General features: G+C 42.7%; 1 protein-coding gene across 1 annotated transcript; it reads left to right on the top strand.

Annotated features, from left to right (window-relative positions):
• Nucleotides 1–3573: 3573 nt before the first annotated feature.
• Nucleotides 3574–21591, top strand: LOC125739641 (carbonic anhydrase-related protein-like). Its single transcript, XM_049009963.1, has 9 exons — nucleotides 3574–4112; nucleotides 6934–7125; nucleotides 8935–9059; nucleotides 10870–10965; nucleotides 11621–11683; nucleotides 12586–12634; nucleotides 13029–13141; nucleotides 16394–16566; nucleotides 20656–21591. The coding sequence occupies exons 1-8, from the start codon at nucleotides 4040–4042 to the stop codon at nucleotides 16526–16528; spliced, it is 846 nt and encodes a 281-aa protein (XP_048865920.1). The 5' UTR covers nucleotides 3574–4039; the 3' UTR covers nucleotides 16529–16566; nucleotides 20656–21591.
• The last annotated feature ends 884 nt before the right edge of the window (nucleotides 21592–22475 follow it).

Genomic DNA, 22475 nt, shown 5'->3' with positions numbered 1-22475 from the left:
TTTCCTAATGTCATTTCTGCATTATTAATTAATTTGTTTATTTATTTATTTATGGAGAAATAAAGCAAATAAAAGATTAAAGTCACATACAAACAAATATTTCTGCGTACTTTGCATTAAAGAAGACTTTAAACGTTGCAACACAGCAGATAAAGCACAGCTTTCTAAATGTTCTTAAATCCATCTGATTCGTTCACCAACATCTCAGGTTCTACTAATCATCATGACGACATCCTAGATCAGGTCATTTGCTCTTGTTACCCAACACCAATACCGGCTCTGCCAGCCCTAAATCATTTACTTATTACCTAGCATTTCACATTAGGGATTATAAATGCATATTTATCTTCTGTGCATCCTGAGACAGTTGTAATCAGGTCTTTACTCAGGGGGCCTGATATGAATTCATGTAATCCATCTCTCTTATGTCCAACCTGGCTCATCTCAAGCCCTCGATTTTATTAAAAATATGAGGAGGATATCTTCAGCTTGCTGTCTTCTTACCATTCTATCATGTCTATTTTCAGTTTGAGAAAATGATCTATCTATCTATCTATCTATCTATCTATCTATCTATCTATCTATCTATCTATCTATCTATCTATCTATCTATCTATCAATCTATCTATCTATCTATCTATCTATCTATCTATCTATCTATCTGTCTGTCTGTCTGTCTGTCTGTCTGTCTGTTTGTCAGATGGTCATTGGTTTAAATCCCATTGCTGGCAGAGTGACGTCACTGTTGGGCCAGTGAACAAGGCCCTTAACCCCCCCACTGCTCCAGGCACAATGTCTGCCCCTGCTCTCTGATCCACACTTGTATGTCACATCAAACAAAGCAGATCCTAGATGAATGAATGTAATCTCCAGATATGTTGTTGAACTACCCTGGAGTCAGGAAGGGGCTCTTGGGCTTGCTGTTCTCACACTCTGCCCCCTGGGGATGTTGTTCAAGCATGGTTATGCTTATGATTTCCATGCTAGAGAGATGCAACCCTGTTTATCTGTCAAACCAAATGAAAAACTGAAGGAAGGCATAGTATAGGATTTTCGCTGAACTCCTGAAAAACAACAGTCACTGGCTGTCATGCCTCAGTCGGGATTGTTTCAGCTGATGTAACAACACTCCAAGCATTTATTATGGCAGCTGGATGAATTATGATGTTTTATTTTCCATTTGTACAAGTGTGAGTACTGGTACATTGGAATGCTTCTTATCACATATCCCATCATACTGTCTGTTTAGTATTTATTTGTTTGTTTGTTTATTCATCCACTCAATCGTTTGTTTGTTTATTTATTTTGGAGGGGGGATCTTACCCCAAGGCAGAACAGCAATTCGACTATTCTACCAAGCACATTCAACATTCCAGACACCAGCACAATGCCACAGACCTGCCGACCCCCCCATACGTGATATCACATTGGCAAGTATATTTCAGGAGGAGTGAGGGGGTCATTCTCAGTTTTCTAATTTTTGTCTTTTTATTTCATTCATTTCTTTTATTCATATGAAAAATATAAATATTTGAAAGTTCTGTCAAGCAGTATTTGAGTGTTCTGTCTCGTAAAATCTGAAAATATATAAAATTCCCAAAATGTTCCTTTAATCCTGTTTCGTACCGTACGTTAAACTTGACGTAGGATGACATCCTTGCCACTAGGCGGCAGAATGCATTGTATAACACCACTGTCCACCCATTTTCTAAAACTGTGTAAGTGCGGGATGTAGTAATATTTTTACAAATAGTGAAAAATTGTAAAATTATATATTGGGACGTATTTATCTATTATTTGATGTCCTTACCTATTTACATCTATGATGCAATAAAGGAGTTGTTTCAGTTACCTGATAGTCAGTTGTTCACTTAAGCACAGTAACATAACATCATCTGAAATAAAACAAATTAAAAGTCCCCCCAATCATGATACTGAGATTATCATGCTTTGTCCTTTATATATGCTTTTATACGAGTGAGTACATGATCGACTAAATGTCCAGATACATAATCTGTTGTAAAAATATTAAATAAATAACCTGTAAGTAGTCCAAGCTAAAAATACATTTAATTGATATTATTCACAGCGGGAGTTTTTTTTTTAGAGCAAAGGCCGACTTATAATTTTAAGGCAATTTTTTTAACATTATTTCTATTTTTAGTGGAGTGGGAGTTAGAAATGGAACAGCCTAATTAGGAATATTTCAGCAGAGACTTATTGATTTGATCTGGTCCTAGTTAATATTACAATATAAAGGCCAAATATGGGGAATCTCGAATATATGTTTGTCCCAAGGACTAAAAATTAAACATATAGCTTACACTGGAAAATGTTTTCCAGAGAGCCTATCATCCTCAAACACCTATTAACGGAAAACTCACCTTTCAATGAATTACAACATGGATTACTAAACCAAAGCATTACTCTTGTCGGCCATATAGATCAAACGGAAGCCTGGTATCCTGCATTAAGTACACACCAGAGAGCTTTTAAATTGTTTCCAAATGGCAGCCACATTATAATTTCACATTATAGGTGAAAAAACACTTTTTTAATGACAGACTCCTCCCTAGGAAGTCCAATCTCCGCCCGCTACTTTCCTCGTGTAACTTTTTTTCTGATCATGTCTCACGTAAAACTATTTAAAATAATAAAGGTAATTTGCATATTTACATTCCAGCTCCGAAGCTGTCGTTTAATATGACTTTGCCAATTGCTGGAAACTATCTGCTTTAATACACAGGCATTGGTTAAACAAACCTTTCGGTTTATTTTTATTGTTTGTTAGTATGTCATGAAAATAAATCATACAATTGTTCCTGTTTTACTTCTCCCTGTCCCACGCTGCCAGACCATAAATCGGGTTTCATGGACCTTTTTGTTGGGTTCCACTTCTCATATCAGTGGTTTCCTTGTCATAACGGACCGTGTATGATAATAAGATGTGGTTGCCAATATGTGTTGCTTTTCACAAAGATTTTACGTAAACATTAAATCCAGGGTTGCCAACTCTCACGCATCTGTCGCAACACTCATGCTTTCAGACTCTCACGCAAGAAATCCTACGGCAAATTTATATTATTCTATTGAAAACCCAAATTAACTACATCAAAAGCGTTGGGGTATTCTGCAAAACCCTACAGACTCATGTAAATTCGTGTGCATGTGTGTGCATACTTGTCTCGAACTGAAAATATCACTCCGGCCAGCTGACCGAAGCTGGCAACTCTGATTAAATCTATTCCAGATTAACTTGACTTTTTGCGACAGTTGTGTAAATACATCCTTCTCATTTGCACCAGCCCCAGGGACTTATTATTTGAGCAATTCTAACGGGTCAACGTTTTGATATTCAAACGTGTCTTTTAAAACGGTTTTTGTTGTTGTTTTGTTTGTTTGTTTGTTTGTTGTTTTCACCAAACCTTTAGCGAGATATGTAGGACATTTTCAAGTTTAAACTATGTTGCGATGCTATTTTTAAATCGCCGCTCCGCTATGGGGTAGAGCAGACGCTTCGGTGCAGCCAATCACAAGTAACTCCCGCTCCATCCTGGGGTGTGAGTCCTCGAGCCATTGTCCTTGTGAGGGATCGGGGATCTCAGCGGAACGAGAGTTTATCTGTCATCTCTATAAACTGCAGGACTCTGCTGACATGGAGGGAGATACTGAGGGAGGGAGGGAGAAAAAGAGAACGGGATAAAGAGAGAGACGGAGCGTGAGTAGATATAGATAGAAAAGTGAGTTGTATTGACAAGGTAGCAAAAAGACGGAGGTGGGGAAACTGGGGGAGCGAGTGTCCAATCTGACAGTTCCTCAGCCTTCATCCTCACTTTGCGAAGCCGCGTCACGACGTCTGAGAAAGTGGGGCAACATCAAGACCCGCGGCTTACCGAAGGAGGGGGGGCCGTCGCAGACCTCCCACCGCCCAGCGCCTCGCCTCTTCTTCTCGATCGGGGGAGGAACAGGGACCGGGAGTCGTCCGGAACGAATCTTATGCTCATCTTCCTCAAACGGCATTGCTGAGCACCTGTCCCTGATGGCGGACAACATGATTGAAGATTCTGATCACTACACTGAGAAGGATGATGTGCAGTGGGGGTACGAGGAAGGTAAGAAATGCAGCGGTCGTGAAATATCAGAGCTTTATCCGTTCTCCTACTTGTAACCCGAGAACTTCTTACCGTAACATGCTGTCAGGTTTAAAATTTCCGCTCTTTCATTTTTGTTTTGAAATTGTGCCCGTTTTCTATTGTCACCCGATACTTAATATTGTCAGTCAGTACTTACTACTTCATTAATCTGGCCTCTTGTACTGTCAGGTGCTTTCAACAAAGATCAAAGCATCTTCTGCAATTTTTTAGCCCGTGGATTTAAAGGTTTTATTGTCGTGTGCAGAGTGCAGTGAAAGTCGCCTGTTTGATAACCCACAGACTCATACCATTTATTTAGAACAATAATTAAGTAATAATAAGTGCTGTCCCGTAGTATGTGCAACATTACAACGTAGGTGTAAACTTTTGAGTGACAGCTGAAATAGAAAACTACGGGAGCATAATTATACAGAGTAAAAGTATCAGTATTTTTAGCAAGCCCAGCAATTCCCTCTAAACCATAGGAAAGTTTTACTAAAATTTTATTTTTGAAATTTTGCATTTTATTTTCTGTCCGATTGGTATTTAAGAAACATCGAAGCAGTATTTTTTTTCCTTCCAATAAATTACGTGAAATTTTTAGGCCTACATTTTTATTTTCAAAGAAAAACACTTTGGGATTTATCACTTTTTTATTCGTAAATGTTGACAATTGACATCTTACTGTGAGTCGTGAATCGTTCAATGGAAGCATTTTGTTATCCAAACATGGGGTTGGTGTTCATCCTATCAAACGTAAATTATTGCCTGTGAATGACGCGTCTGCGACATGCCACTGGCCCTGACACATGGGTCAGGGATGGAAACGTATCGTATAAGTTTTACCGAACGTGAATCAGCTGTGCGCATGACTGCAAGAGTCCGTGGGATACGCAAGTTTGGAGTTAAGAAACATAAAATCAATCAAACAAACAAACAAACAAAGAAAATAAATAGATCCATAGATACATTTTTGTAACCGCGGAGTGTCCGGAGCCTACCACGGAGGATGCAAGGCAGGAAACCATACAGGATGGGGGGCAAAATAAATACACGAATGAACAAATGAAGCCAGAGATACAGTTTTATTGATTTCCATCACACACGGTTGCTCTACGCTTGTATGGTTATGGATTTGATCGCGTGTCTGTATTGCAACTGTGTAAGCATTGGTTATAATTGGATTAACATGCATGGTCATCCGCGTGAATAATGATCGTGTTAAAAAAAAATCCATGTGTTTTGTGCAGAAGAATTAAGATATTCTTCTGTTTGCCCTCTGTGCTTGTGACTGGCCTAAAATAAGTCGAAATCTTTTCATACAAATATTTTATGGTTATGTGAAACATCCAATACTAAAATGACTGGGGAGAAAAGGATGAATGGATAGATGAGAGAGATTGTGTTTAGAATCTCCTGGAACAGCTTAAGACTTAATGTTTTGAGGGAAAACTTCCAAAGGGCTAGGTTTTCTTAAAAGTAAACATATATAAATTTTACTCTTCGCCAATACTCAACCATGAATCCCCATAATTTATATCTCGAGACACGGTTTTTCTCATAATGAAAGCAAATTTTATCGACACCAACATTGGGTGTTATGTATCAAGGGGAGTAACTTTCCGCCTGAATGTCTAGACACTACAACGTGCTGCAAAATGCACTTTAAATGTAAATTAGGCGAAAGCTTCCGTCATGAAAATAAAAATCTCGCGAGTGTAGGTGCTGACCGGGGGGTTTGTATTACTTTATTGCCTCGTGCTATTCGCAAGATTTATGTTTTTATAATCATATTATTCTCTTAAACAAATAAAAAAAGACCTATGAGAAATTTCTGACTGTAAAATAATATCAAGAACCCTCAGTCATATATTATGTACAAAATAGCAGCGGTGTGTATTTGCATCTCCCATAAAATCGAATGTTCCTGCTATCCAAGGACGCTGTCGTAGCAGACGGTACGTCCGTGTGGGGAAGGCAGGCAGTTCGAACAGCCTCTGGCTGCTAGCTAACCGGGTCAGACTCGTCCAAGGTCACTCAGCCTCCCTCCACCACCTACAAATGACACTTGACCAGATTTTCGTGCCGCTAATGATTTAACGCGAACAAAAATTCCCACTTCCCTCAAACGTCGAAAGGACTCAGTTCTCTGAATGTATTTATCCTTGACACACGGCGATACGTCTATTCAGACTATGTAAGTGAGAAATAACTCTAATTTATCCTTGCTGAAAGCACCTCAGCAGATGTTTGATGAAAATGAGCAGGCATCGCTCCAGCTGGTAAACAAACATGACTGAAAAATAGCGATGTATCAGTCTAGGTTTGGAAAAGCAATACGTTAATCTGCTCAGTTCATGATTCACTAACTGGCCTGTGTGTCGAAGCTCACTGGTGAGGGGAGACACAGTTCTGGCCCTTGCTAGCATCCGTGAACCTGAGACCTGGCAGGGGAAACATTATGGGCAGAGGGGTGGCAGCACTGCAATCCAGCTCAGGGGTTCAGTGACAGGAATGTCTGGCAGATTTGCCTCAGCTCTGGTTTATTCTTTTGTGTGGGAAGGAAATGGGTGTTTTCATTTAGCAGATGCTTTTAGCCAAAGCAACACACAATTAAAACAGCAGGAGCAGCTGGTTTCTGGATTAATTAGTGGTGAAGGGTCTTGTTCAAGGGCCGAATGGCTACATCACTCTACCAGCCACAGGATTTGAACCAATAACCTTCTGATGACTTGCATAGCATCTGAACCCACTGAGCCACACACCATCCCAATTAACTGTTCTGCTGTTTGTCTTCTAGGTGTCGAGTGGGGCCTCCTTTTTCCGGAAGCAAACGGTGAATGTCAGTCACCCATCAACCTGAACTCCCGGGAGGCACGCTACGACCCCTCCCTCCTGGAGAGGCGACTCACGCACAACTACGTGGTGTGCCGCGACTGCGAGGTCATCAACGACGGGCACACCGTGCGCATCCTACTGAGGTCCAAGTCAGGTAAGCTGACTCCTTAACCCATAAGCGCCTTGTGATTGTCTGGGCTGAGCCTCTAGATGACTGGACAGGTCCTAGGAGACGGAGATCGCCCAAGGGTGTAACCCTAGCCTTGCACTGCCTGAGATAGGATCCAGACCCATTGTGACCCAGCCCAGTGATTCTTAGTTGGTTTAGCCTCAGGATAAACATTGTTCCTTAGTCAGTAAGTCATGACCCAAATTCACTGAAAAGTTGTTGACCAGGGGATGATGAAATATTTTTTTTAAGCATGCACTCCCCTGAAAATCGTCTCACCACTGGGACCCACCAGTTTAGAAACACTGACCTAGGCCATGAGAACTGAATAGAAGATGGATGGATGGATGGATTGTTGAAGGTAGCCCATCCAGATGTGTCCCAGCCTGGTGATCAGCCCAACTTGAAATGGGCTCCAGGCCCCTCCCAAAACTCTGACCAGGCTAACTGATCAGTGGATAGATGTATGGATAGATGGATGGATTGATTGTTGGGGTACTGGGAATGGGTGACAGTATATTCAGGATGGCAATATGTGCAAACCCAAGAACAAGGAATTCTGCAAAGATACTGAAACATTTGACTTGAAATGCGCAGCTACCGCGTGCAGCTTCTACCTACGGTTCGCTTATGACAGAGTTATGTCTTAATCATCCTGTTTCTGGCTTATTTTACTTTTGTAAGAAAGCTGTCTAACGCCTTTTACTTGTGTCATTTCAAGGGAGACCTATGGTGCATGAAAATGAATTATGAAAATGCATATAACAGATACATTTTTAACGAGATTTTATTGAGAGATTTACAGTAGACAGCAGGAAATGAAAAACACAGATAGAACCATAAATCAGATAAAGTCGATTCCCTGAAGTCTTATGAGGAATATTCATATGGATTAATATGTATTACTGTAAAAATGACTGCTTACGTTGCGAATATACTTTTACTGATTTATTGATCACTCGATAATTGCTGGGAGTGGGCGGGGGGTGTTGGCTTTTGCGTGGTACATTTGTGGTTGGATTCAGAGCACCGGATCTGGCTATTTCAGAACCTCTGGACAATGCTAGTCTGTGGGTTCAGGACCTGATATTCCAAACCAGAAGCTGACTAGCAGATTGATAGAAGAGAATCTTTTTGTCCACAACATTTCAGCTGCCTCTGATGCCATTTATAAAGTAAATGTTCTAATTCCAAGCCATCCTGGCTGAACAAACGAGGCAGTAAGTTGGTTTTTGGGTCGGCTAGTATGAGTCTAGTTGGCACAGTCAACACAACCACATTCAGTCCCAGAGCCGGGGAGGGAATGTGATGTCGATTTGGGAATTAGGGTCCTTTATGGGGCCAACGTGGATCGAATTAGGATGAGCCTGAAGGCACATGAGAGGCATCATGGGAAAATTACCATTTTGGTGCATGGGCAGAGACAGGAAGATGTCTACAAGCTGTGGATCTCAGAGAGATGCTCCAGAAATTCAGTGCAGGCTACCAGCTTCTATAAAAAAAAAAATACAACGGAACTATACTCAAAATCTCGGATTAACACAGGTGTATGCAGGGGTGGGGCCACAACGGCACTGACTGAGAGCTGATTGGCCCCTGGAGTGCCCCTTCTCCTGTCACTCACTCACTCAAAACATATCATTGGCTATTGTTAAGGTTGGCGACTCGGCATGAATTATGGCCCCTCTTATGCCCCCCCCCCATTTAAATGAAACCCTAGAATCACCCCTGATTAACTGGTATCCCCTAGTGCCCCCTTACTGGGCTGCTTCATGCTGATCTTCCCGCTTTCAGTGGTGACTGGAGGGCCGCTGACTAGTGAGCACGAGTATGAGCTGCACGAGGTGCGATTTCACTGGGGAAAGGAGAACCAGCGAGGATCTGAGCACACCGTCAACTTCAAGGCCTTCCCCATGGAGGTGAGCCTCACGTCGCTCAAGCAGAGCTGGATCGCCGGCATCATCGCCATTGTCATCTCCATGCTCTCCATAGCCGCTAGAGGCAGATCCTTTGCCCCAAAGAGGGTCAATGTAGGCTTCAGTTCACCCACCAATCAAACCACACATTTAAATGGCACCATGCATTAAATGGCACTATTGGCCAAAAACAGTTACTACACTAGAGGGGCAGATACACACAGATGACTAGGGATGACTTTAAATGTGAGAGGAGATGGTGCTGTTCAGTCATCTCTTATCTCAAGACATAATTTACAGTAGTGGTCCCATAGTCCAGTTCAAGAGGATGTTTTATACAGCCCTTAATATATTTTCAGTTATTATTATATATTATATATTAATTCTGGCTTGCAGAACGATCTTTCGTTTTCTGCAAAGAACAACAACAACAAAAAAAACGACGTAACACCAGTCTGCTAATCAACACTGAAGCTTCACCGCCCCCTCAAGCCACTGATTAGTGGACTGTTGTCGCTACATATTTTTTTCCTCTGTCTCATTTAACTTTTGGCACTAAAATGCTGCCCAAGCGTCCCGCGTAGGAGACGACATGCTACCCAGCAGCCTTCATTTTGGTGTTTTGGCCTAAAGTAACAAAGTAACATTCGTATATCTGTTTGGTTCTTACTGCATGTAGCATTTTGGAAGGTTTCGCAAAAAAAGAAGCAATTCCAAATGAATTTAAATACAAGGCAGCTGATTATTAAGGTGCATGTTGTTTTTTAAGGACTAATTATTTGATGTAATGAACAACTTTCTCTTTCTGCAACACAACATCCTGCTATTCCTTTAGCATGATTCGCAGTGCATCTGATATTACGCTAGTGCCATAAGCCAGCCTCTGATATATCAGATGAACTAGAGCAGCCGGCTACTGTAAGTAAGCTTGATTATTTGGGGTGGGGGGATGGTGTTGAGGGTGCAATTCGATAACCTGTCTCCAGCAGGTGTACCGGGACACAATAGGGCCCTTGAACCCGTCCCAGTGACTGAAAACAGGTGCTACCTGAACCGCGTGTGTACCGAAGGTGGCCTAGGGGCCCGATGTTTTGTTTGCTGTTCGTGGAGAGGGCAGGTACACCGTGATCCGTGATGCTTCGCAGCGTCCGCAGTGTAAACAGCCACATAAATAAGCTATAAATAACGACAGCGGCTCTGGGCTGGTGCCGCCTTGCTAGTAGCGGACCTTGTAAAAAGACTTTAAAATCTATGATGTGATTTTAACGTTTATTTACATATGTTTTTTTTAGGGAGGATGCGGTCTGTTTACCTGTCGCATAAAGTATGTTTTTTGGCACATGCACAATTAACCTAATACTTTACAATGTAGAAACAGTCAATGTAGTCATTTTTTGATAAACATTGACCTATTACCAAGAAATATCCTGCTTTATATCTGCCACAATATTTGCCCTACAATATTTAGTTTGGCTTCTTCCTTCCTCCGAATGAATAGACCTTTGTATTTAAATTACTTAAAATTTTGCCAACAGTATCAAACTCTCCCCTACGCCGTTGCCTGTCTTTATGAATTCCTAGCATTTTTCCTCTTCAATTGAGAAGTTCAAAAGATTCGCGACATGAATAACCCACAGAAAAATACTAGAGACAATTAATAAGAAATGAATGAGCACGCTTAACAAAGCTGTTTATGTGCAGTCTGCTGCCTTCTTAGCTTGCACACTGAGAATTCCCAGTGGCCCGGTGACACAGACCTCCTTCATTTTTGCCAGCACAGCTGGGATTGGACTCGTCTGTCTTTTCTCTGCAGCTGCACCTGATTCACTGGAACAGCAAACTGTTCAACAGTGTTGAAGAGGCTCTGGGGAAGAAGAACGGCATCCTGATAATCGCTCTCTTCGTACAGGTAGTGCCGCAAATCCCGCTACGCTCATATCATATGGACGTCAGCTTGCAGCTGGTTCTTAACTCTGCTAAAAGAAATCGCAACTTAAAGAGAAGCTTGGAAGGAAACCACTGTCCTGCAAACACAATGTGTCCTGGCAGGAGCCTCAGTAAAAACTACTGATTTGTTTTGGAAGAAAACAAAAATTCTGTGGGACCTTGAACACGGACCTTAACCCCCAGCTCCCTGGGCACTGCCACGGGTGGCTGCCCTTCGCAGACAGCTTACTCTACAAAGGGCAAGTCGAGGGAGGCGTAAAGACTATTTCCCCATGGGGATCAATAAAGTGATGATGATTATTATTATTACTATTATGTAATTTGTCTCTTTACACAGAACTTATCAGATCTGTTTTCAAGTGTGATCAGAAGGTTGTTATTTCAGAACCCATGGCCTGGCAGAGTGATGCTATTCTTAGGCCCTTGAGCAGAGCATTTAACTTCCAGGAGTGATGGACACTGGCATAGGCAGAAAGACAGCTTAATAATACTATTAGATGTAAAAGGAACATTCTTTGGTGTGATTAGGGGTACGAGTCACATTGAACATTAACTTTTATTATTTTTGCAGATCACATGACTTTCCTGTCTGTTAGTTTTTTTTTTCTTTCCCACAGATCGGAAAGGAGCACCTGGGGCTGAAGGCCATCACCGAGGTGCTGCAGGACTTACAGTACAAGGTGACTTTGTTTGTGTTACCATTCATCTGTCGCTAGGGCAAATACCCACGACGTGTGATGAGGGATGGCATGGCGACCCGAGAATCTGCATCACCTTTTAGTGGATTGATGCAGAAAGCGAGATTTCCACGTGAATACTTGCGCTGTCACCCGCAGGGTTTACCCGAGGGCTGCAGGTGCTATCGAATTGCACGTTTATTAGGTTCACCGACTTGCTAATGCAAACAGTCGGCTCCTACAAATAAAGAATCATGCAGCTGCCATTGAATCCAGGACACCGAAGCGATGAGGGACTCGACTAAGCATGGGGTGACTAAGACGCCAGAAGTGGTATTAAACATGGTGTGATTGTTGGTGATTCCAGTATTGGGGCCAGGATATAATATTTGCCCTTGACAGCTCCAGGACAGGCTTGTAATCTTATTAGAAGACTGTTATAAACCTTCTGATCATTCTGAAAAGTGAATAGCAAAGTGAATTGACCTGTTACCTCTTATGTTGTCATATTAATCCTGAATGGTAAGACAGGAATAAACCTGCAAAAATTACTGTAAATAATTCTGTAATCCTGTCTGGAGTTTCAAAACTACAAAACACACGCCCCTTATGTAGTGAGGTCATCATTATGGTGCAGACAGATCTTCTAACAAAGCCTGGTGTTCTGATAACAGCTGATATACAGCACTGTATGGATGGTAGCGTTCTACAGAGAGACACAGCACAGTGGAATTATGATCAGACTGAATTGGCCTTGGTTAGTAGTTGCTTGGATGCTTCTTTCATGTTTGATTTCTGAAGTATCTTCAAGCCTTCTGGACTGCGAGAGAGAAATATTTTTAAGAATAATCACATTTTACAATGTATTAGTAGTTAAAACCATTTAATTTCTTTTCCTTCATCAGGGGAAGACAAAAATCATCCCGTGCTTCAATCCCAACACGTTGCTTCCTGGTAAGTAATCCAATGTAAAGAAGATCATTTCACCACACTCTGATAAAGATTTGATCTTCCTTGGCATCCTGTTACATGTCTCAAGGGACATTTTAAGGATGGGAAACAGTAGTGCACAAAAAAAACTATGAAAACAACGAAAGTATGTGTGGGATGTGGATGTGAGGCAGTTGTGCAAGGATTTCGCCAGGATTAAGACCAGGATTAAGAACCAATAAAAAAACACCAATTCACACATCAGAAAGGAATAAGGGACAGGTATAACAAACCAGCAACTTGTTCAACCTACCCCTACTTCCTGCCACTGGCCTTAACCCTGCCCCCCGAACAGCACTGATTGGATGTGACCACCGGCTGAACTCGTTCTGATTGGCTGCTGTGTATCGGTCTGCAGATCCCCTTTTGCGGGACTACTGGGTGTACGAGGGCTCGCTTACGATGCCCCCCTGCAGCGAGCATGTCACCTGGATCCTATACCGGTACCCACTGACTGTCTCTCAGATCCAGGTATGAGCCACACCATTGACCCTGTGTGTGTGTGTGTGTGTGTGTGTGGGGGGGGGGGGGTTATTGGGTTATTAAGCCGTCAGTCTGGGAGAGGCCCCCCGTTTCAACTGCCGGTGTTCAAGAAATCGCTTTGAAGTCAACGCCGCCCCCCCCTCCCTCTGTAACATGAGCTATTTCCCTCCACCCCTTAATGTCCATTTGAAGTGGCTTATTGGAAAAGCCTCCAATCGGGATCAGTCACAGGCAAATGAAACTAAAGCATTTTTAATACAGTGCTGTATGAAAGTCTTAAGCCGTCAAAGGAAATGCTTAAAGCTGTTTATCTTGGTATTAAGAGTGTATATTTGCTCCGGGAAAAAAACAGCCCGATTTATCATTAGAATATATGAAACTGAACAGTAACCCATTAAAAAGTAACAAGAATTTCTTCCGTTCTCGACAAAAGTCACTGATATCTTGTTGGATGGTTAGATGAACACCGCTAAAGTTCCCAAACCCCTCCTTAGCAGCATCTCTGCTGTTTCATGATTTTGGTGAATTTCACCATCAACCCAACATCTACGGCATGTGTCTATGACCAAGGCAGTGGGCAGTGGTAGCCTAATGGTTAGGGAAGCATATGACCAAATTGCTAGTTTGAATCCATGAGCAGGACAGCATGTCCAGCATGAGCTGTCTGGGTGCTAAATGCTGTAATTGTTGCCCACTACAGTAAAATCCAGTTGTAATGGACTTCGAGGGACCTGGCAAAACAATCGGTTATATCCAGAGTTGCTGTATGCCCAGAACACAACTACAGGACACCATTTACTCATGCCACACCCCTGTACACTTGTGGTACAGATTATTATATTGTACATGTAGTAATCCAACTTTTCCTGACTTGGCCTGTACTACGAAGCGGGGTTACTGGCTTATTGGGGTAACTTGTTGGATTTAAGGTACCACAGTTTAAATGGACTTCATATTCGTTCACTTTCATTATGCCCAGACTACCTTAAATCCGACAAGTTACCCCGATAAGCCAGTAACCCCGCTTCGGAGTACAGGCCATAGATGCGTGACTATTAATCATCCAGACTACGTATCTATGCTAGATATCACCAGCATGCCACGCGCCTTGTAGGCGGAGCCTGCATGTCCGTTATAACGAACAAAATTACAGCTAAAAGTGGACCTTGGGACCAAATCGTTTTTCCGTTATAAGCGAAATTCCGTTATAAGCGACTCCGCTATATCTGATGCTTTTTCTGCATGTTTGTGAAAGTGCATGGCTGAGACCAGCAGCCCTCGTCTGATATAGACGATATTCCGTTATAAGCGAGTCAATAGGATATTACTGTATTATGTCACATATAGGTTAAATGCAAAGGACACGTTTTGTTGTGCTGTGTTGACAATTAATCACTTTCATCAATTCATTCTCTTAAGTAGCTGAATAATTTGATGAGCTAATGATTATCCCAACAGGTTGTGCTTGTAGTTAAGTCGTTAAATAAATGGACGCTTCCTGTAAATACTGGGGTGACTTTAGGAGAGATTTTGCCATGGCTAAGCTAGCACACTCTGGCAGGCATAATAGCATAGCCTCACCAACATAACGATCATTTAAGTATTTTCTTTGGCTGCTTATTGCACAGCACCTTAGGTATATAGCACTAGCTGCCTTTGACTTTCACTTTTCACTTTGCTTATCATAAATAGCCGCTGAATATCCGCAATAATACAAGTAAGGTGGAGAGACATTGTCACATTGGAACTTACAGTGTACCCATCTGTGGACTGTTGACACAGCTGCTGGGAGCGGACAATGGATGCACTGCGGTTACCTGTCAGTTGGTACCAGCCTCTGATTGCCCATTTTATAATTATAATATAAGATCAGGCGTCTCCATCTCCGGTCCTGGAGAGCTACTATCCTGTAGGTTTTCTATCCTACCTGGCTTCTGATGAGCCACACCTGTTCCTGGTATTTACCTGATAACAGGTGTGGCTCATCAGAAACCAGGTAGGATAGAAAACCTACTGGACGGTAGCCCTCCAGGACCGGAGTTGGAGACCCCTGTGCTAGATGCCAATGGCTAAATCAGTAAGCTATAACCCTTTGAACGGGACCGCGAGCCCCAGCTTTGATAAACTTTGAGTATGATTTCACTGCAGCGCCCAGTGGCAGTCATGGTTGCCGTTTAGCTGTGGCTTGGGGCCGAGACTTCGCCAGTAATAGTCACGATGCAGTAAAGCCTTGTTTATTTACTTGAAATCCAGGGCGTTTCAGCTCCCATGGTGCATTTGGTCTTTTGTCACTCTTTGGCTGGGGTCCACTGTCTAAAAAGCATTGCATTTTCGTAATGTGTACCTTTTTAAACATATTATTCATTTTTTTCAAATTTAAATACTATTCCCTCTAATTATGTTTCACTCAGCAAAGGGCGAGATGAAGCTACAGTCGCCTGTTTTGGATACTTTGGTTAGACGATCATGTCTGTCTTTTCGAAGCCTGGATGAAAGAACAAAGCAAAGCTGTGAATTGAATGTATGATCTCCCGGAGGGGGGGGGGGGGGCTTTTCTGTGGCCTCTTTCCAAGGTAAAGTCTGGCCACCTGCAGTTTTGGCTGAGATTCCCACCCCGACAAGAGGCTCCACACGTAGCCCTCTTCCTTATCATGGTTTTAGTAAGTTGTAGTGAATTATCCTTTGCTCCTGTCATTCCTATTATGGAATGAATGTCAGGAAATGATGTCACAGTTTTGTCTCCATGTGCACCATATATAAAAATGCACAGGCTGGTCTGTTTTTAAACACAAATTCCTCACACATCAGTTTGTCTGTATTAGTCATGGATGCATGAATTCAGCAATTAAAAACATCCCCTTAAATGTTTACGATCTGAAGATTAGGCAAAGATAAAGTCGACACTTTATCTGTGTTAAACACAAATTCTATATGCATCAGTTTGGAAGCTGGGATGTTTTGTGGTTCAGCAGATTGGGACACTGTGCCTACAATCAGAAGGTCGCTAGTTGAAATCTTGTGCTTGGCAGAGTGATGTGACGGTCAGGCCCTTGAGTGAGGCCCTTAACCCCCCCCAGAGACTGGCTCACCCTGCCTACTCAATCATACGTCACGCTGGATATTAACGTCTGCGCGATAAATGTAGGTCTGATGTAGGCGAATGCTTCGTCCCCGCTGGCTGGTAACCATGGCGACGGTAAGCCCTTATACTCTGACCCTGACCTGGATGAGTCCCCACAGATCGAGGAATTCCGGAGGCTGCGATCTCACGTCAAAGGGGCGGAGCTTCCCGAGGGCAACGACGGAATGCTGGGCGATAACTTCCGACCCACCCAGCCCCTGAGCGACAGGATGGTGCGGGCTGCTTTTCAGTAGGCCGCCCCCCTCAGGACCTCCAGCACTATGCTCCATGGGTAAATATGGGACGTCTTTCTTTTTGGGCTGTTGCTGCGTCACTGGCATTGTTACAACAGGGGGAATGGTGCCCGCGTGCATTTAAAATCTTGAGTGTTCAGTGTATTTAAAAGGGGAACATTAAAGCTAAAAAAGTTGCTTATGTATCGAATGGAAATCATACGATTGTTAGGTTACATCTAACATTGGATGGATCATGCAGTCATTTATCTGTTACGTGTGGAAAATATGGGATCGATGCTTCCTTTTGGTTGTAAAAGCTGTATGTTTTGAGCAGAAATGTGTTTTTGAATTACATTTGACTTGATGGCTATTTTTTCCGATTTTTCCCTCTGACGGCATTTTATTCGCCGCTCGTCTCACTTACGTCTCCACACGCCATGCTGCCGTGGCAGAATAATAATGCCGTCGGTCGTTCTGGAAGCCTCACTTTCGCGAAATAAGGGCAAGAACTCCCACAGGTATTCATCACCGCTGAGCAAAGTAACAGGGCCAATCTCTCGGCGAGAAAAAAAAAAACCCATTTCTCTTTAATCTAGGCCTTGTGTTTCATGTGTCTTGTAGCCCTGTCTATTTTAGTGGGCACAGGGGAGCACCTGAAGGCTATGAGCTAAATCGTCTTTTTAAGAATAGAAGTAATTTGCTCTAAAACGAGGGCACGGGAATGGAGGGTGTTTTACACACTCTGTAGTAAACCAGAGGTGGGCAAATCTGGACCTTGAGGAAATGCTGAATTTCTATGCTTTCCTTCAGCCTCTGATCAAAATCACTGCTTGGACAGTAAGCTTGTGCATAATGAGGCGGGGGGGGAGGCATTGCGGCTTAAAGACTGCCCCCCCACCCCTTCGATATCTTGACACCGCCGCTGCAGATTCTTGCTGGGTGACCGAAATGGTCAGAGATGATTGATTGCTATTTCTGAATATTCATGAACAAGGTGAACGCTTTTGTCCAGAGCAACACACAACTGAGGAGTCAGGGGTCAGGGGTCAGCCAGCATTTAGGGGCCATGCTGAAAGGCCCTCCAGTCCTATCAGCCATGTCATTCGAACCCATGACCTTCCAGAACACGAACTGAGAATGCTGAGCTACTGAGCTGCACACTGCTCCCTGCTGGCTGTGGAAATCTTGGCACATTATATGCATAATCGCTGTTATGACAGGCCTTTAATCAGAACGTCTGAAAATGCTCCCTCTGGTGGTGGGACATCGCAAATACAAGATTATAACTATAAGCCAGTTAAAATGTAGAAGGACACTTTTTTTCCCCCAAGCTGCCTTAAGGAATTTTAAGCAGCAAACAACAAATGTCCTCAGGAACTTGGGGAACATTCCTTAAATGATGCTGGATAATGAACAAAACTCTTTAAAAACATATTCAGATTAAAAAATATATATATTGCATAAGCAGTCTTACAGTATAACACACTGCACACTATGCAATAAAAGTATTGTGGCTGACAGGCATGTGTTCGCGTGCTTAAATCGATGGGAGGAAAAGTGCAGTTGAGACTCAAATTGATTTTTCTTTCTCTTTGTTCATTTGGTCTTAGTAATGCAACGGGTCATTTAAAAACTGATAAAAAGTACGATTTTGTACCCAAGTGGATTATTATGGGACTGGCCCATATGATTTTCTGCTGGTCCATCCAATACTCCCCTAACTCAGCCAAAACCTATATATATATATATATATATATATATATATATATATATATATATATATATATATATATATATATATATATATATATATATATATATATATATATATATATATATATAAAGCAGAGGGTGGTCAGAAGGGAAGCACTAGGTAGGACCCCTAGAGACGCTACATGCTTTCTGTGCTATTCTGCACGCTGAGGCACAGAGAAATGCATGTGGCTTAGCAGGTTAGGATGCTGCAGCTGTGATCGGATGGCTGCTGGTTCGAGTCCCATGGCTGCGAGTGATGTCACCATCGGGCCCCTGAGCAAGGCCCTCAGCCTGCAGTTGTCCCAGACACTGTCTGACCCTGTGTTCTTAATTGTATGCAGCTTTACAAAAAAAGTATCTGTGAAAACCCCCCTGTTTGGGGGGGGGGGGTGGGGTGGTAACACTTAGTGTTGAACCATTTAATCCTGTTCCTCGTGGACCATGTAATCCTGATTAAGGTTGGGTTGGAATGAAAACACTCTGATGAGGGGGGGTGGCGCTAGGAACAGGACTGAGAACCACTGATTTAATCTGTGCCAACCAGTTCAGAAAAAGATTAAGGGTGCAAAAACATTACCTTATATACTAACATGGGACAGTATTATGGGTCTGACTTACTGTATAGACTTACGAACTTAAATTGCACTTGTTCTGTTGACTTTTAAAATCGTCCACATTACAGGCCCACAAGAAAGAAAAAAAAATTATCCTTAACCTTACTTTACCTCCTGCTATTGTGTTTTCAGAAATTTCTGGAAACATTCACATAATAACAAAGCCCGGCCCTATTATCCACTGCTAAGCATGAGGGTGTTCATGCTTTCAGGGTAAAAACAATTGCAAATTCAGATACTAAAGTCGAAGGTTATCAACGGCTCCCGGTGTATTTGTGCCGCTTTTCGGGCAGGAAAGCCTGGGATTATTTGAAGCAATGAGATAAGAATGATAAGCAGACACAGATGCATCCTGGTTTGCGGGGGGCCACCGGCGAGATAAGAGCGGGTGTGCAGTCGCTAAGGCGTCTAGCTCGCTGAATTCCTCAGGATGTTGCACTGCCAGATCCTGGACATGAACTTGAGTAATCGGGGCCACTTTCACTTTCAGCTTGAATTGTAGCCTGGATGATTTGTATTAGGGTGTAAATCCAGCCTGCAGTGTGGCCTGTGCTGCCTGGGATAGGCCCTAGCCCCCACCCCCCACACCCCAATCCTGACAATGATAGGTAGATATAAAATATAGGGATGGGATGAGGGTCTGCAGGTTAGGATGTGATCAGAAGGTTGCTGGTTCAAATCATCCACCCAGTCTCCCCTCCAGCTCTGCTCCTGTTGACCTGCTTCATTTTATGTTTCTTATTTGATGTTTTTTATCGTTTTTTTAATTATGTGAATCTGTGCAGCACTTTGGTCAGCCTTGGTTGTTTGAAAGTGCTTTATAAATAAACTTTGATTTGATTCGAAATCCCCCGGTCAGCAGAGTCCAAATGGGACTGGCTTTTCCTGCTTTCTCAATTGTATATTGCTTTGGATAAAAGTATCTTCTAAATATTTAAAATGTAATTGTGCTATGACATGGAAGGACGCCGCACACCTGTTAAATAATTCAGATGAGTACAGGTATCCCCCACTTTACGAACGTTTGCTTCGTGCTGCTCCATTTTTACGAGAGACCGAATTAGCATCTGTTTTCGCTGGCTGAAAGAAATCAGAAGAGGACGTTTGCGTTTATGAAAAAAGGAGAAAAGCAAAAATAGCATTTTGCATTTGCTTATCAGCGAGCCCATTATTGATAAACGGTCATACTTTGCATAACGACGTTTCCGTTGGCGACTGATGACATATGTGACAGTGGTCAGATTAGATTATAACGGAGCTGGAAAATTCCCTGAAAAGTCACCCAGCCACATTGCAGCCAACATAACGTCACAGCACAAGGCATTACTCATGTGTTTGCTGGGGTAAACAAACCAGCTTCGCTGCCGGTCGTATAAAAGTATAGCCCGTACAGTACATATTACTTGATAATAAACCTGTAACATACACTCAATTTACAATTATCAACCACAAGCATATGAGGTCGCTCCAGGGACTGGCTGACCATGCTCTCCAGATTGTATGTTGCTTTGGATAAAAGTGTCTGTTATATATGAATATGAATCGGTTTCATGAGAGTCTTGCTGTTTGTTTTCACACTGGACACAAAAAGCTAGTGAAGCTATGTTATAAATGAAGATGCTGGCATGAGGAGCATCTTCCAGAAACATGGAAAGAGAGCCTGGTCTCTCTCCAGCAAATATAAAGAATGCTGGCCATACCGCTTACCCTTCTGATGGCAAAGCTGGCCTTTGAATTCAAAATAAGAGTGTCTTTCTGTCTCTCTTTTCCCGGCAGAGTGAGGGGGAGAGGAACATCGGCACCACAGTGCCCCCTGTGGACACGGGGTGTACCTCCTCCGAACTTGGTTCACAACGGCAACATCGTATTGCTCACAGTCGCCCATCCAGCTCTGCTCTTGGGGCTCTGCTCCCGTGACCTGCTGTTCTGAGACCTGCCAGTAGGGGTCACCAGATGCCACAGCAGCCTTTTAGAACTGGAAAGCACTCCTGCTGTAGGGAATCAGCACCAACGTAACTTAGCTAGACAGCAATAATGTAGACAGAGTGTCGCAGGCTAACAAGAAGCTAGGACCATAACACGGTGTGATTCGTTCTGTTGTTCTGTTGTTGCCTAAGGTTGTCTTGTAGTATGTGCTCAACATGTAAGTATTCTGATGCAAAATATACATTTTAAGGGTAGCAATGAGTACCTGGTATGACGTCTATAGATGGCTTTTTCCGCAAAATTTGAACTTAGATTGAATTTTGTAGAAGTTATATGACAACCCACTCACATGGCACTGTGAAGCACCAGGCATTTTGTTTGGGTGTATATATTCTGCAAAGCACGAGACTATCACTGGGCTCACGCTGATGACCAGTCGCAAGGCGGGGCCCATTGAGTGAGAAGTTCTGATTGGCTGGCTCATGCCCCTAACATTTACCTCACTTCCTCTCAATTAAGAACAGAGGCCTGGCAAATGGCAGAGACTCACAGAGGCTCCGTCTTTATGAACAGGAAGTGGGCGGCAAAGAGTGCCATGTGACTTCCCTTGTGTGGTCTCACACAACATCCCCCCACCAGGGAGAGGCTATGGAGTGAAATACTGGAAGTTCATTATGTTTACAGAGGGCTGCCGATTTCCACGCAGATGAGCAAACAGACCTACTCATTCCCGAGTCGTGTTAGGAAACACAGGCATATACGGTGTGCAATAAAGGGCAAACTGAACTGCTGTCTGTGCTTCTTATGTTTCTCTTTGATTTGCACCATGAATTATTATCTCGTTCCTTCTTACAGCATGAAAGTGCTGCGTCTCTCCAAACAGGAAGATCCCAGCTTTGTAGAATGTTCCAGCGTAGTTTCAGGTGGACAATTTGCCAGGTGAATAATATTCTTATAAGTCTTCCAAAAGCAGGGCCAAGATACAGTGGGCAAGGACACAGTGAGTTTGGATGCAGTGAACCAGGGTACAGTAGACTGGGACGCCGTGAGTTAAGATGCAGTGGGCTGGGATGCAGTGGGTTGGGACACTGGATTGGGAGGCAGTGAGTTAAGACGCTGTGATTGGAACGCTGTGATAATTATTATTAGATTAATTTTATAACTGAAAAATCTGCATGCAAATTTATGCCACAAACACCAGAAGGCAGCTTTTTTTTAAGGATTTACAGTTTTTCTCTATTGCTTTGGCACAATTTATGAAAAATACTTAACATTCTCAAGACTATAAGGGCTTTTCTCAAAACAGTTCATGAATTAGTCATCACCACCAAAATGAAAAGTCCAATCAGCATCGTTTTAACCATGAGAGTCAAAATGGTTAGATGCTGTCAGAATGTTAGTGTAATGCTCCAGATCGCCACGATTCTCAATGACAGTCAGTTCCCAATTTCTCATTGTCACTGACTGATTATTTTTCTTCAGCAAACTGATACTTATTCATATCAAGGACACCAGTTTCAACATCGCAAGGCTCTACATTACAGTATGTAAAGTTCACTGGCAGGAAATGCACTCACATGCACGTGTAACTTCTTCAGATCTAAAGACACAGTACAATTGCAGACAAAAAAGTGACACAGCACTGTGTGACACAAAACAGCAGAACAGCA

The sequence above is a fragment of the Brienomyrus brachyistius genome, chromosome 4, assembly GCF_023856365.1.
Source record: "Brienomyrus brachyistius isolate T26 chromosome 4, BBRACH_0.4, whole genome shotgun sequence".
Taxonomy (NCBI): Eukaryota; Metazoa; Chordata; class Actinopteri; order Osteoglossiformes; family Mormyridae; genus Brienomyrus; species Brienomyrus brachyistius.
Note: the sequence above shows the minus strand (reverse complement) of the source record. Positions and strands in the feature narration are given on the sequence as shown.